This window comes from Pholis gunnellus (assembly GCF_910591455.1).
Source record: "Pholis gunnellus genome assembly, chromosome: 23".
NCBI lineage: Eukaryota > Metazoa > Chordata > Actinopteri > Perciformes > Pholidae > Pholis > Pholis gunnellus.
In genome coordinates, this window is record NC_136550.1 from 5,015,331 (window position 1) to 5,031,046 (window position 15,716).

The window sequence follows — 15,716 nt, forward strand, 5'->3', positions numbered from 1 at the left end:
AGAAGTCTGTTGGAGTTGTAACGCGAGTATTTGTCACATTTTGTCAACAAAATATTTACAGAGTAATGTACTATTGATACATTTAAACTAAAATCTATTAAATTGTACGTCTGTTTCTGTTTCATTTCCTCTTCCACACCGGGATAGAGGTCTGTCTAGGAGCCACACCACTAGGACAGATCTCGTAGGGTGAACTGGTCTTAATACATTCTCGCTTTAGTTTCAGGCAGACGAAACAAAACTCAGATTGGCAGCGAGGGCAGATGATATTTTTGCAGTACTGCTGGCTGTGCTCCACCTTCATGCCGCATGTAGGACAGACTCGGACAGAGGGGCAGCTGGTGACCCCCTTCACCGCGGGCAGACCGATGGTCTTGCACGTCTGCAGGAGCTGCAGGTCCCTGTTGATGCAGCCGTCGTTGTCGCAGCGGTCAGATCGAGGGCCTGGACCTTTCCACTTCCTCTGACACTGCCAGCAGAAGTCACAGGCCTTCTTCTGATCGGCTGTGCACATGGTGCACCGGACGCACAGGTTGGAGAGATTCTTCCTCTCCACCCTCGTTTTACACAGCGGGCACTGATTATTGAACAGGGAGATTTAAAAATCAGTGCACTTCATGTCATTTTAAATATCCAAATCAAAAGATATTCAACATTCAAAACAACCAAAAAAAACAAACCCTGGATCACTTACTGTCTGAATTTCACAGTATTCTGCAGCAGCCAGGCGAGCCATAGTATCTTCAAAGTGCTGCATTTCCTCAAAGGACAAATCGGCCAGCCTGCGCACCTCTTGGTACGACCACAGTTTATTGCACAGTTTGTAATCCTCCACCAGTGCAGGGCATTTGAATTTGTAAATACCCTTAAAGCAACAAAGAGAAGAAGAGGCGGTTCAGGATGTAAGAAAAGAGGAAGCATGTTTTTTTCATGTGCTGGACAGTGACAGGCATATAAAATGACAGAAATTAAGGAATATCAGTAACACTGCAGGGCTCCTAAGATATTTTACTTAAATATACAATGAACCAAAACAGTGTATCGCTTGCTCTTTCATCGAAATGATGTTGTCTTACTGCTGTTTTTAACGGGTGTTACATTTTAATTTGCAGACAGATTTGTGCTCATTTGAAGCATCAGTAAACATTTTCTGTGCAGTTTCTTTGAGGATAATAATCTGACATTACATGCTACTGTCATCACAGTCTGAATGTAACACAAGCAAGATGCTCAACTGTCTTTATATCCCTACTGTCTCCTTCCCAGTTTGATCACATTGCTTTAATTAAAATGTATAAAAAAGACATGAGATACCTCGTCCAGCTGGCTGCGACACCAATTTGTTAGAGATTCCGGAGTGACCGCGTGGCCGCAGGACATCTCTGCCCTGAGACAGTCGTCGTCATCGTCACACATTGGATCCAAGTCGTCCTTCCTGTTGACAAACCTCAGGGTGGTGTCAAGTGGGTTGTACTTCTTCTCCACCTGTTCCTGTCCCCGAATGCTCATTTTGATTCTCCTATAAAAGTGGGAAAAAGGTCAGGCACTATGGTTACTATCTATGATTTAAATTAACACTATATCCCAAATGTACAGACGTAATATCAGGACTATCATTATGATCTGAGGGGGTCGATATATAAGAACAATGGGACATTATATTTTTAAAGCCTAATGTCAAAATATTACTATAGGCTCACATAATATTACAATATAAGGTGTAAAAAAAAGTTCACATGAATGGATTTTTTTAACTCCCATCGTTGTTCTTTGTTGATTTGGGACATCATGCTCACATTTTGAGCTTTTAGGGATGTAAACAGGAAGTACGACTAACTCTGGGCTACAACTTGAGTAATTTGTGGCCTTTATTTGTTTACATTTTGGCATATTGGCACCATTCAAAGTATGCCGAATTAGGTATTAGTCGTGCATGTTTGCAATGCGCCCACGAGTGTACAAATAACCATCACTGGATTACTTTTATACTGAAAAAATACCGTATCAATGCAATTATTCTTAGGGAAGTTCTGGAGTCATAAGGAACATTATGTTTATGATTTATAGGCGTGAATAATGTAGAGCAAATCACACTGACGCTAAAAATATGTGTGTCATGTGTGTTCAGATTTTAATAAGTTAGTAGTTCAGTTTAATAACCTCTGATTTGAAAAACATTCTGTTGACAAGACATCTCTGCTGTCAAAACGTTTTATCCGCGTCACTGAGCTGCTATAAATGAATTTGAGTCACTGCTGGGCCCTCAGGGGATTCCCAGCTGGTTTAATGTTTACTTGATGAATGTACTTAGAGCACAGTAGGGGAAACAGCTTGTTAAAGGAACATTTAAGTTCATACTTTGAATGTTGAAAGGCTCAAAACATGTTCATTATGCACAAAGAATTAAGGATCAATACGCGTCAATACAGTTTAAACCACCGAATATGTAAATTACATGACAATGCGTGTATTTCCTGCTGCTGATATCTCTCACTGCACATTGTTCATTTTAATTTACACACATTGTGAATAAAACATTCAGAAGTTAAACTGGCACATATTAACAGGAGACGTTTAAGAGGAAGTGATGTCTTACCTTGGAGGAACAGTTCGTCTCTATCTAACTTTTTGTTTTCAAGACTTTTCTTTAAATATATTGCTCAACCGGAAGCAACACAGCCACGCCTGAAACGACAGACTGGAGGAGGATTTAGATGAACTGCAAACCCAGTGATTTGGGTAAAGACGGACAGTCTGTGTCTGATCGTAGGTGTGAGTTGTTCGTAAAGCACGTGTTTTCTCACCCCTTGTCTGTCTGTCTGACGCAGTATCTCCCCTCCCTCCCTTCAACCTCTCGTTGATATCGAAAGTGAAAGAAGGTTGCAGTCGACTAACCAGACGGGCTGCTCGGTAGGTAACATCGTGTCTCACTACATACCTAAACAAAGAGTCACCGTGTTTATTGGACCTTGGGAGTAATAGTGTGCGCGTGGCTACCGCTTTAAGGTTGGTTCATTTGTGTCTTCACTTTCTTAGTTTGTAGTCGCTGCTTGTGCTAACGGAGGACCGAGAGGCTGCGTGGCTTTCCATGACACCCAAACGCACCAGCTGCGTTCACTGGTTACTTCTCGTGTTTAATGTACTGGGATTTTACTCATTGCTGTTTCTTTGGGCTGAAATCTATTTTATTTTTTTATTTCACCATGTAGTTGCCATAGAACATTATAAATCGATCTGCTGCCCTCTTGTGATGTACGTGTCGGGCTTCCATATGAGCTGTTTACTTTAAGTGGAAGCATAAATACCACAGAATAGAAATGCCACATGTGGTAAAAGTCCTGCATTTCCTATTGTGCATGAGTAGAAACTCAACTTTATTTATTTAGCACTTGATCCTACATAAAGAAAACAAAACAAAAGAAGTATTTGCAGCAAAATAAAAAAAGCAGCAGAATGGCCTCTCTCAGAGTAATGTGTTATTGGAGTATTCTCACTGACGCATGAATGTGTAAGCAGCTTTATATTCTTATATCTAGTTGATGAGGAGCTAATGAAACTTAAATTACTGCAAGTTTATTTCTAACAATCATCACAGCATCATATTTTAGAGACTGATATGTGTTTGTAGCCCTGTTTAAAATACAAATCAGAAAAGTAACACTACATCCGCTGTATACATTAGTAGTAGATTATTAGTAGTACATTTCTAAACAATTTGTACATGTGAGAAGTATCATTTTCACAATCGTCCCTGGTAATGTAATAAAATGACCCTTCTGCCATCATTACTAGCTAGTAGACAGTTTCAAAATACATGCAGAAAACCCTCAGAAACTAGCCCTGTCACACTATCCTCTGGCTGTTTTCACTGTTCGGTGTTGATCTGTTGTTGTTAATGACCGCATTGCTGTTTAATAGTGTGAGTGTAAAATCAGGCCACTTGTCCCGGCTTGCTGTCTCTTAACTTCTGTTGCATCTCATGTGCTCCAGCAGGCTGAATCTGTACATCAGGAAAACAAACCGGTAATCTTAAAAATGTCAACGCTCTCATTCAAAAGACATTATGAATCATGACCTCGTTGAAATGTTAAGAGGGAAACTAGACAACTTCACCATCTCAGGTAAGGGACATTACATTAAAGACAATGAGTCTTATACGCTTCTGAGTTTCATGATCATGTAGCAGTTGTGTGTCTTGTGTCTTTAGATTACCATGGCCTGAACAGTCCAGGTCTGACGTGCTATTTGAACAGCGTTCTTCAGGTGCTGTTCATGACCGAAGACTTCCGGGAGGCTGTGAAACGGTTGGTAACCTCAGCTTCTTTTGGGTTGTTTTGACATTTTTAAACAGTTCAGATCAAATGAAAACCCCAAAAGAAAACTTTACAGTATGTTAAAGGAACAGTTTGACATTTTGGGATGCTTTCTTACTGAGAAGATTGATACCACTCATGTTTTATAGTAAAGCTGGGGCCAGTGGTGTTAGCTTGCCTTAGCTTAGCATAAAGACTGGAGGCAGGGGGAAACAGCTAGCCTGGCTCTGTCCAAAAGCAACAGAATACTGTTCCCTAATTAATAAAAAGGGTTTGAGGGAGGCTGAAGGTGTAGAATGAATGATGACAATAATAATTATGTAATAGTGGTAACTGTATACGTCTATTTATTTTATACATTTTTGTCTCTTTTGTATTGTTTTCTTGGTTTGTGCTCTTGTTTCCTAACATGAGTCCGACTTTTTAACTTGCTCGTCCTTTGATGTGAATAAAATTAGCCAAATAATTGAGATTGTATGTTCTTTTACACCGATATGACGTTGTTATTGTAAGAAAAATTAAAAAAAAAAAAGATTTTATGTACCAATGTCTGTCAATCAACTTCAGTCAAAGCCAGGGTTCCAGTCTTTATGCTAAGCTAAGCTAACCTGCTGATGGGTACAGCTTCATATTTACGGTAGCGTATGTTAGACAAATACGTAAAAAAGAACTTTAGGATAACCTTCACTCGTTCCTATAAAGTAACGTATTATTCTCACTGTGCCACAGATGCTGCAGTGAAGATTCAACGACCATTGACCCACAGCTGAGAAGACTCTTTGCTGATTTACAGAAAAGTACGGCGAAAACAAAATACCTCATAAAAACACTGGGGATCACAAACGGTAAGTTTGGATTTGAGACATCACACTGCTGCTGTAGCTGCTTGTGTGTGAATATGCTGCAGACTCAGAGGAGCTGAATATATGCTCACAATGATCCGTTTGTCCTCTCTCCTACTTTAAGTATATGAGCAACGGGATGCAGCTGAGTATTTTGAGAAGATTTTGGGTTTGACCAGTCCAGAGGCAGCCAAGGTATGGATAGCATCTTTATATCTAATAATATATTTTATATAATATTGTATAGATTTAGATTATTACTACTATTTCATGAATTGTTTGGTTTGTGAATTGTAAGAAAAATAGTGAGAAACATTTGTACATATGTTCAGTACTTGAGTAAATATACTTAGTTACATTCCATCATGAATAAAGAATTAGAGATGTGAGAGATTAGAGATGTGGATAATGCTACAGGAGTGGTTGAAGTGTTCAAGTCTACAGGAGGAGATTATAGGATACAAAAAAAGTTGAATTTGAGTGGAATATAACTACCATGCTACTCAGCACCCACTGAACCTGTGGTGTATTTTTTTGTGTCTAGATATTCAAGGGAGAGCTGAATCACAGGACCACGTGCCTTAAGTGCAAAGAGAGCAATGATTCCAGGGGCTTTTTTTGGATTCTGCCACTTGCGGTGGAAGATTTGCGTCGTCAAACCTACAGCGTGGTACTACGCGTTCCTTTTTAACGATGAATAAGAGTAATGAATATAGTAATGAAAAGATGCGTGCAGGATGAATACATATACAATGTTTACAGGAAAATGGGTTGAAGGCATTCTTCAAGGGAGAAAAGGTCTGCGGGGACAACAAAGTGTTCTGCAACCGCTGCAATAAAAAGCGAGATGCAGACTTTGTGAGTATTCATTTAATTCAAGTTTTCCCTTTTTTTAATGTGCATGAAAACTTTTACATCATTCATCACAAGCCTACGTTGATAACAATGCATATGCAAGGCTTATGTAGATCCCAATAAGTATGTGACCTTTTAACGTTATACATCTCCATGCACCTCACTACAGCAGGTTAAACCTAATTCCTGACTCCTGATTTCGATCGACTGAAGTCTTCAGTTTGTTGAGTAACTCTGCGTTTCATTATGTGGTCTAGGGATGTGAGATGACACAGAGTCCAGAGATTTTGACCCTCCTGCTGAAGAGATTCAGCTTTGACTACAAGCGCAGGTGTTACGTGAAGCTTCACTGCAACGTGGACGTCCCCAAAACTGTACACATAGAGGTACTATTTATATTTATTTCCACAGCAAATTGTTTTTGATTTAACATTTCCAAAATGTGTTGACGTTGTTTTGTTTCCGTCTCCTCAGAGTTGTGAATACGACCTCTACGCTTTAGTTAACCACTTCGGTAATCTAACAGGAGGCCACTACACTGCACAAATCAAGTCTTTCGAAACGCTCATGTGGTATCACTTCAATGACGACATTGTTAACGGGGTAAGGAGGCTCATTTTTCTACATGCAGTCCAGTTTCACAAATCCTCACACAGTTCAACGATGCCAAGTTTAACATTTACTGTGATTATTTTCAATTCTACAGGTCGTACCACAACTGTTTAGGGCTGGAAATAAGTCTTTGAGGTCTCGTACAGCTTACCTCCTCATGTACAGGAAGGGTAAGTTTGCAAATGTGCATTTACTTCATGGTTTACTGTTTTTTGTTTGGCTCTGTTTACATTTTTCATTTAAACTGCTTTACTATTCAAGTCTAACACTGAAGTCAGTTCGCATCTTAAGGGGAAGAAGATGAAACTGTTTTTTTCTGTATGAAAGGTGCTATATAAATACATTATTATTAACCTCCCATTTTTACCTTCAAAGTTAGCAGACATACTGAAAAACTTGATGAAGACAACCAGCAGTCTCTCTGCACACATGCAGATGTCGATGCTGAAGGAAGACGAGACGAGACGGAGAGAGGAGAGGCCCTCGTACCGGATCTACTGAAGGATGAAAGCTGCAACGGAGGGGGAAACTTGAAGCGCTTGAATGACGATGAATTAAAGAAGAGCCATGACGATACGGTTTGGAAGAAACAGACAAACTTTTCTCGGGAACCGAACGAACAGCGAGACCCGAGAGCAGCATGCGTGAGGCCGCACAAAGAGATGTTACTTCAAACATGCACCGGAGCAGATGGAGAGGGCTACAGGCCACGTGGACAAACACAAGAGTCACATTTTACAAAGTTACAAAAAGATGGTAATGATAGTAGCCTGACAAGAAATAGAGTCAAACCTGCAGAAGATAAAGTTTTTAAAAACAAAAGGGAGGCAGTAATTGAGGTAAAAGGAAATAGAGCTAAACAGAAAAGAGAGGCATGTGTCAGTGCGAATGTGTGTGATTCTGGTCTAAAGTCACCTCCATACCCGACAAGAGACTTGCAGCAGCTATTTATCATGCAGGAACCCGTTGGGCTCGGCTTTTCACTAAACAAATGCTTAAAATCAATCAGTCCAAAGAGAGACGAGGAGAAAATGCAGCATGCTGTGACGACGGACGGCAGCTGCAGACCGGCGACCACACGGACTGTGACAAGGAGAGAAATAGCTGCAAGTCCGAGAGCGAGAAGAAAGGCTGCAGAGAGCAAGGACAAATTAAAAAAGAAGCCATGGAGGTGAAGAATGAATACGGATAAGAGATACGTGAATTGTCACTTGGAATATCCTAAATTTCACTGTTTTAGGAAGCTACATGCACTTGCAGTATTTGGATAAACATGCATTTCTGTCAGTAAAACAATAAAGTAATTCAGTGGCTGCTGAGTACTTCACTGTGTATTTTACTGTCAAGGCATAGACTAATATGTGACCGCTTCAGGCTAGGACAGGGATTGCACTGAGTTAATCACAAATGTACTTATGTGGTCAGAGGGAAATCAATTATGAAATTCCTGGAAAGTGAGTTTTTTTAATTTTTATTTATCAGTGGAGCTCTGGTAGGAGGTAAATAAAGGGAAGAAACAGAAAGACTTAATAATGCATGTGCATATCGATAATGCACATTTATCTTTGATAAAGAAATCTGTAAGTTAACCCTGTTAGTGTTGTTCACTTACACATTATTTACCAGACTTTGATTTCCTTAATACCTAACAAGGTAGAATCTAACTAGTCTTCTCAGTTCGTTGATATATATTTATTCATGTACGTCATGATGGGGATAAAATACACGGGTGGAAGCAGCTGAAGATGAAATACAAAAACCACCAAAACATATTTTAATTATAAACCATGGATTGTAGTCTTATAGTCCAGTTCAGCGGGCTTATGATTATGATTTTTTGCACTTGTAAGGGCGTTTATAACTGAGTATCCTGACCTAAACCTCTGCAAATTATTGTGCTTTTCCACTAAACCTACTTTGTGTGTTTCCTGAAATGTTGTGTGTTGTTTTGCACCTCAGGGCTCCAACTGCTTTTGTGTAGAACTATCCTTTAAAATGAAGGATCAGAAGAGAAGACTCCACCTGCCGTCTGAATGTGGAATCTTACACATCAGTCATTATTTATGTCGGTCAAAGTATCGTCTTAATTCTAACATTTCTAGCAGTATTTAAAAATAAATGTATGTTTTTGTTACTTTTTGTTGTTTGTTAGACTACTATTCCTGACTGAAAAACTTGTCATCATTGTTTAGTGTTATTTTGAGATTACTAATATTGTAAAATACTGTAAATTGGATCGTTCATAAACATACAAAATATATACAAAAAATAAATGTTTACACATTTATTTTAGAGGTTTACATGGACATCCACTGTAAATCAGTGAGTGTTCTGATAAATGTGCAGATGACTTTGAACCCATCTTAGCATAGAAGTAAGTTGTATGAAATGGAATCACTCAAAAGCATCTCAACAGTGTCTGTGAAGGGTTAACCGATATATATGTCAAGTCAAATTTATTATTTTAGTATATTTCAATTGTAACATACTGGCTACTGCGTTGCATTCATAGCATATTTCAAAGATCACAGTTCAAAATAGTTCTGGCATTCTAGCATTTTACTGTAAATTCACACTTCAATTAAAGTTTCCCTTTACATGAATACAATCAAAGACATTTAAAAACATGCTGAAAGGTGTGAGTAAATAATAATCAGTGCTGTATGTGAGGTTTATACGATATGTTTCCAGGTTAAGGCTGGTGTATATCACTTTAATTTTAAAGGTGAAAGTGAAAGTATTCTTTAGCTCAGTTGTTTCCTTGTTGTAGGCTAATCTCCAACAAGTTAAGATCACGGGAGCAGCTCAGACGAAAACCACAGAAATGGTTGTGAAGCTCTTCATTAAAGACTCAGGTGGGGAGATCACAGAGATCCAGCTGTGTGACTCGGAGTTTGAGAGCTACACGGTGCAGCAGCTGAAGACGAAGATACGGGAGAAAACGACACGAGGTAGAACAGAATCACTTTGGAAAACACGCGACCTGCTGCACGTTCACCATTGAAACAGTCACTTGTCACTTAGGTCTAGACTACAGGCTAATGTAGTAAGACTGCAGCAGGTCACTGAAGGGTGGATCGAAATTACTTCCTGAGAATTATGACATGACATCTTTGTTGATTTATTGTGGAGAAATGTTGTCAGTGCCTGGCTTTGACTCTCTCTCTCTGTGTGTGTGTGTGTGTGTGTGTGTGTGTGTGTGTGTGTGTGTGTGTGTGTGTGTGTGTGTGTGTGTGTGTGTGAGATGTAGATTTTTCACAGGAACTGATCTTCAAATCGTGGCTGCTGGAAGATGCTGCTAAACTCTCTGACTGTGGAATCCAGCACGAGTCAACCATTCAGATATTGAATCAGCACCTCACAAAAAAGCTCTTTATTAAAGAAATAACTGGGCGTACCTATACATTCTGTCCGGATGAAGATGAGTTTAAGAGCTACCTGCTGGAGCATCTGAAGTCCAAGATCTATGATAAAACGGGATTCCCAGGTTGGTTAGAATCACTTTGGTTCAGCACCTACACACATTCATGATTTAACTATACACTGAGGTCTACAGGTTAGACTAAAGGCTGATGCATTAATCATACTGTTAACATTAAAAGGAGAATTCACCATCGTTTGATGTAATGTCCAATCAGTGCTGATGGTAAATGTAGTCCACTGAAGACATTCCCCAGTGCGTGCTGTATTTAGAGCCAACATGTTGGATGCATTGCGCGAGCAGTGAGTCCGCTACGACTGATAAATGAACAAATAAACTCTCAAAATGTCAAAGAAGGAAATATTCTTATAACGAAACTGAAAAATACAACCGGATACCTTCTGAATTTGAGTTTCTCTCTTACTTTGAACTAAAGCAGGCTTAACTCCATCATTAACTCATCGCGTAAAACACATTTATTTATTATTTATGATTTATTGATTTGATAGACACAGAGCACGTAAATGGACATCAGTATAAAAAACAAGATGTGCACATGCCGGAGATAGCAAGAAATGCGAACCTATATCCATAGCCAACACTGGGTTGCAAACATCAGAAACTTCCCACGCTGACTTTCATTAACAGAACGATGCAGTTTCTGTTGGCGTTGGAGGACAATTTGAGCAAAGACACCACCAGTTTGTGGTCAGCTCAGATTCTGGAGGGTCGCTGCAGCCTCGAGCGGCCTCTCTCCACCTGAACACGGCTGTAAATCCTAGTCACCCAAAACACTGTAAAATCTACACAGTAAAAATCCTCCTCCATAACATCCTCTCCACTCATATTATGGGATGCAGTTTCCTCAGTCGGAAATGTAACACAAGCGACGAGAAAAAGGAAGGTTTCGAGCGGGATTGCGCCCCATAAATTGAAGTTTCACTCTTCATACCAAGTACGTCAGGTCACTGATATGCAGCAGAACAGATTTTAAAGCTGCGTCACAGAACATCAGTCACAACTGCAGGCGTATTACAAACTGTATAAATTACTCAAATAGGTCGAGATAAAGTTTAAAATCTTCAAATGTATCCTTTAAGTTGTTATCTATTAAAGGAACAGTGTGTAACATTTAGGGGGATTTATTGGCAGAAATAGAATATAGTATTCATAACTATGTTTTTACTAATGTGTAACGACCTGAATCTTAGAATCGTTCCAATTATATCTCTTTCGGGAGCGGGTCTTCTTCCACTGAGTACGTTATCTTGCACCGCCATGTTTCTACAGCAACCCAGAAGGGACAAACAGAGCACTGGTTCTAGCGTAGGGGTGCACCGGATCACAAACCTCACGGTTCGGTTCGGATCACGGTTCATGAGTCACGGTTCGGATAATTTTCGGATCAATGAAGAAAAGGGGAGAAGACAAATATAACTTTGCCTTCCACTTATTAATTAAAGAACTTCAGGAACACTTAAAGAAAAGAACTTTGGGCTATAGTCTTACATAAAAACAAAAATATTGAAGATGTCCAATTTGAAATAAAATGAAATAAATAAATAAAAATAAAACATTCAAGAATATTCAATTCTGTTAAGTTTAAGTTCAACATGAGGTATGTTGATTGAGGTACTTGACTATGACTCTCCACTCCGCCGTGGTGAAGTGAACCATCAGTCTTTTCCTTTTCATAGAGGAACAAGCTTCACACTGAAGTGGGTGTGTGAGTGCATTTCGTAGTGGCTTAAGCATTTTAACCAGATTTTGAAATCCTTTGTTTTCCACAATGGAGTGTCCCCCGTCCCTGAGATACTGGCATGGTGTCTCTTCATATGTGTGGACATGCCGATATCTTGCGGTTGTCGTATGTCTTTCTCTTTAAACAACGCCTACATACCGTAACGCTTTTGTCCACCACCCCTATCCGTCATTATAAGTTACAGGGAAGACAAAATGATCCCAAACTTGCAACTTAAGTGACGCTGGGAGCTTCTGAAGTTCCTCCGCTCGCCATGACTTTCACCGTTAAATGCTTCTAACCTGCTCCGTTCACGTGAACACACTACTGCTTTATATCTGTTCACTGACACTCTGCATTGATATTCAGGGTCTTGTTACTTGAAAAGGAACAGCAGCAGTAAAACTGTATTATGCACTATGATGATTACACTGTAAAAAAAAAAGAAAAAAAAGAAATACTCAATTGATCCACGGTTCACGAGTGATCCGAACCGTGAGGGGTGATCCGAACCGTGAGGGGTGATCCGAACCGTGAGGGGTGATCCGAACGGATCACGTTACACCACTAAGCGATAGCCTTTAGCGTTTTTACGTTGTCTGTCGGCGGCTACCAAAACTCTGTCTTAAACGGGCCCCAGTGCTAAATTATTAAAGACCGGAGTATTGATAAGCCCCAAAGCTAAACCTGCTCTCTCTGCAGTCTCACATCCACCACCGCTATGTTTACACAAACAAGCTGAAACCAAAGCTCTCTGTGTTTAGTCTGTTCATCTTAGTTTGTTCTTGTAAACTTCTCTGCTGGCTGAGACAAAGCAGCAGGAGGACAGAGGACAGGAGGAATGACTGATACTACTGATGTCTGTGTTCTTCATTCTTTATGAACTTCACTCAGGAATAATATTGATTTTATTGTCATTTTAGACTAGTTTCCAGTGAGATATTAATGAGTTTATGAAGTGACTTTGCTGTTTTAAACATTACTGTTGCTGTTTTAGAAACAATATTTAGTTATGATTAAAATATAAATAACTAAAAATAACTTATGTTGCTTCCAATCTGCAACTCACCTCGATATCACTAAATATTACAGACTGTTCCTTTAAACCCAAATTCCATTCGAGTCAGCGAGTTGTTTTCTCATTCAACTGTTGCCAATATAGAGCCATGTGGTCTAACAGCAGCAGGTCCAAGAAGGAAGAATTAAAATAACGTTTGAAGTATTATAGGCTAAATGACATCTGTGTTGATTTATTTTGAAGAAATGTTGTCAGTGCCCGGCTTTGACTCCCTGTGTGTGTGTGTGTGTCTGTGTGTGTGTGTGTGTTTGTTGTAGCAGACGAACAGCGACTGATCTTTGCAGGCAGATGGCTGGAAGACGGTCGTACCCTGTTTGCATACGGAATCGAGAACGAGTCAACCATTCACCTGGTTATAAGGCATATGGGGGGGGGGGAACCTGAGAAGGAAGCTGGTGGTGGAATGGGTGACAAAGGGGGCAAAAACCGAAGTATGGAAACTGTGCTTCATTTTTAAACCTACTCTGGATACTTCTGTTCTCTACTGGGACACATTTTGATAACACACCAGAGCTGCACTTCAGAGACACAGCTATACATAACATACTATTTTACTGTTTAACTTAAGAAATGTGTTCACATATGTGCACCTGTTTGTGTCAGACATGAAATAGACGTTTTGCATTATGTAAATGAGAACTTTAAGCGATGCAGTATTATTTGATGTGTACATTTACAGTAAATAACTGGCTACAGAGTTACTTTTACACTTGTTACTGTAATTCTACAGCAACACACTGAGGATAAGGATTCGGGAGGCAGCACCGCACCCGAGCTGCACAGGCCTGCAACTTTCTTATATTAATGTGAGTGTGTGTTTAAAGTTAAGTATTCTGTTATACACTGAGTCTGCTGTAGTGTGTTATTGTTTTATTGCTTGTCCCCCAAAAGGGTCAATATTATTTGAACATTCTAAAAAGCAGTCGGTAAACTTGTATTTCCTTTTCATCTCAAAAAAAGTTGTCAGTGTAAAGGACCTCTGAGAGTGTAGAGTATTTTAATAGTGTTCCTTTTTTATGTCTTTTGTTTTGGATGTTTTGTCACTGCAGTCAGTGCAAGTGTGTCTGTGTAAAGTTAAAGCTGTTGGCGGGAGGCAGCACCGCACCGCACCCGAGCTACACAGGCCTGCAACTTTCTTATTTTAATGTGAGTGTGTGTTTAAAGTTAAGTATTCTGTTACACACTGAGTCTGCTGTAGTGTGTTATTGTTTTATTGCGAGTTCCTTAGAGTCAGCTTGTCTGATTAAGGGTATATCTACCGGCATATCCCGGTAACTGACCTTTTGTGAAGTTTCCCTATTTCTGGTACACAGCTGAATGCGATGTTGCCACAAACTAAATAAACTTGTTCCGGTAATGCGAGGTCTCTAGATTCACTAGAAACACCAATAATGTCATTACTACAGTCACTCATTCCTATCTGGAATCCCCCCAATGCATGGAAATGAATACAACGGCTGACACTAAACATCACATTCTTTTTCTGATTCCTAACAGACAGGGTCGCATGCTGTGCTGCACATTTTCTCTCCAACTCCCTCAGTTGCTCCTTCAACTGCGTTAATTGATTCTCACTTAAACTTCCATTTGAAGGAAACCCCAAATCAACCCATTTTTGTATTTGATTTAGACTGCCAGGATAACGTTCTGACATAAATTTACACAAGGGTGGTAGGATATTGGTATCATGGTTTGCATCATTCTCACCTTTACTCTGACCGCTGCCCATTCTCTTCTGTCTTATTCTGAAGTGTGCGTCAGTGAGTTTTCAGGAAACACCAGATGCATGCAAACTTGTAAACGAATACACATGAAAGACTAATGTCACGTCAGTGATTCTGACCGCTGCTCTGGTCTATTCTGTCCTATTTCGAAGTGTGCGTCAGTGAGTTTTCAGGAAACACCAGATGCATACAAACTTGCAAAAAATAACACATGAATGACAAATGTCGCGTCAGTGACCGTTGCTTCTTTCTCTAGTTATCTGTCTACTGCACTAAACGGGAGGTGCACCAATAATTTCAGAGAATTACCGGATGCATACAACTCGAGAATAAATACCACAGAAAAACCACGACACGTCTGTCGACAACTCTCAAATGAATGAGTTAGTGAGATAGGCCTATTAACCCTTTAACCCTATGACTCTGTCTGCTTTAAAATAATTTCGATTTCTCACCGCGTGTTTTCTGTTGATTTTTTTTTTTTTTCAACTGGACTGGATCGGCAATCCAGGCTCCGCTGGACGGAAAGCTTCTCACCCTCGGGGAGGACTCATCATTTATCATATGGCCTTCTGTCCATCCAACAGAGTCCAGATCACGCGTCCAATCCCATCCTCGTCGCCAAGTTTGTGGTGGAAATTAAAGTATTTCCTTGATGAGAAATCAAAAAAGTATCTTTAAGCTTTCTGTCTTTTAAGTATTTATTACAAGATAAAGATATAGAAAAATTATAAAAGCATACAAACAAATAAAACAAAATGAAATTGATCTAACGAGCTCAAACAGCTCAAATGTGCACTACAATTTACCAGAATAAACCACATCAAAACACAGAATATCAACGCAAGATTAAGCACAAAGTCATAGGTTTGCTATCAGCTGAAGCAATTTGAAAGCGTCTGTTCACCCCGAAGAACGGACAGAGACTCTGAATTCTCCACAAAGGACCTTCCCATTTAAGCACATCTGAGGGACGTGTTTTACTGCAGCAGGAAGCTGCCTGTCAATCAAACTCCAGTCAGTCAGTCTCCTGGTGTCTGAGGGATGTTTACCTTAAGATCGAATGACCCATCTGTTTCCCATAAGTTACCCCACATATGAGAAGCTGCCCCCCCACATTGGTTCCCAGA

At 39.8% G+C, this 15,716-nt stretch overlaps 2 protein-coding genes and 1 long non-coding RNA gene across 6 annotated transcripts; 2 read left to right on the forward strand and 1 right to left on the reverse strand.

The window, feature by feature from the left end:
* Positions 1-118: 118 nt before the first annotated feature.
* On the reverse strand, positions 119-2,802 carry LOC306714616 (E3 ubiquitin-protein ligase RNF19B-like). Its single transcript, XM_079184669.1, has 4 exons — positions 2,597-2,802; positions 1,315-1,519; positions 695-865; positions 119-577 (listed from the first exon to the last, which is right to left on the reverse strand). The coding sequence occupies exons 2-4, from the start codon at positions 1,507-1,509 to the stop codon at positions 122-124; spliced, it is 822 nt and encodes a 273-aa protein (XP_079040795.1). The 5' UTR covers positions 1,510-1,519; positions 2,597-2,802; the 3' UTR covers positions 119-121.
* Positions 2,783-8,021, forward strand: LOC306714615 (ubiquitin carboxyl-terminal hydrolase 47-like). 4 transcript variants are annotated; one of them, XM_079184666.1, is made up of 11 exons: positions 2,783-2,910; positions 3,994-4,121; positions 4,208-4,304; positions 5,043-5,158; positions 5,280-5,350; positions 5,700-5,825; positions 5,918-6,013; positions 6,268-6,396; positions 6,485-6,613; positions 6,717-6,792; positions 6,998-8,021. In XM_079184666.1, exons 2-11 carry the CDS (start codon positions 4,064-4,066, stop codon positions 7,795-7,797), a joined length of 1,698 nt encoding a protein of 565 aa, XP_079040792.1. In that variant the 5' UTR covers positions 2,783-2,910; positions 3,994-4,063; the 3' UTR covers positions 7,798-8,021. The 4 variants fall into 4 exon arrangements, with proteins under 4 accessions (XP_079040792.1, XP_079040791.1, XP_079040794.1 ...); XM_079184665.1 differs by having other exon boundaries at positions 2,876-2,910; positions 3,991-4,121; XM_079184668.1 differs by having other exon boundaries at positions 2,876-2,910; positions 3,991-4,121; positions 7,002-7,274.
* A 1,383-nt stretch (positions 8,022-9,404) lies between these two features.
* Positions 9,405-14,210, forward strand: LOC306714948. The gene is made up of 3 exons (XR_013767648.1): positions 9,405-9,573; positions 9,873-10,109; positions 13,120-14,210. It is a non-coding gene; the product is annotated as an uncharacterized lncRNA (long non-coding RNA).
* The last annotated feature ends 1,506 nt before the right edge of the window (positions 14,211-15,716 follow it).

Bases quoted from the DNA above. Each gene is read 5' to 3' on its own strand.
- LOC306714616 (XM_079184669.1), bottom strand. From the start codon at position 1,509: ATGAGCATTCGGGGACAGGAACAGGTGGAGAAGAAGTACAACCCACTT. The intron at 866-1,314 runs GTATCTCATGTC...TGTTGCTTTAAG, and splicing joins GTCGCAGCCAGCTGGACGAG to GGTATTTACAAATTCAAATG. The intron at 578-694 runs GTAAGTGATCCA...TTCAATAATCAG, and splicing joins AATACTGTGAAATTCAGACA to TGCCCGCTGTGTAAAACGAG.
- LOC306714615 (XM_079184666.1), top strand. From the start codon at position 4,064: ATGAATCATGACCTCGTTGAAATGTTAAGAGGGAAACTAGACAACTTC. The intron at 5,826-5,917 runs GTACTACGCGTT...CAATGTTTACAG, and splicing joins GTCGTCAAACCTACAGCGTG to GAAAATGGGTTGAAGGCATT. The intron at 6,014-6,267 runs GTGAGTATTCAT...TATGTGGTCTAG, and splicing joins AAAAGCGAGATGCAGACTTT to GGATGTGAGATGACACAGAG.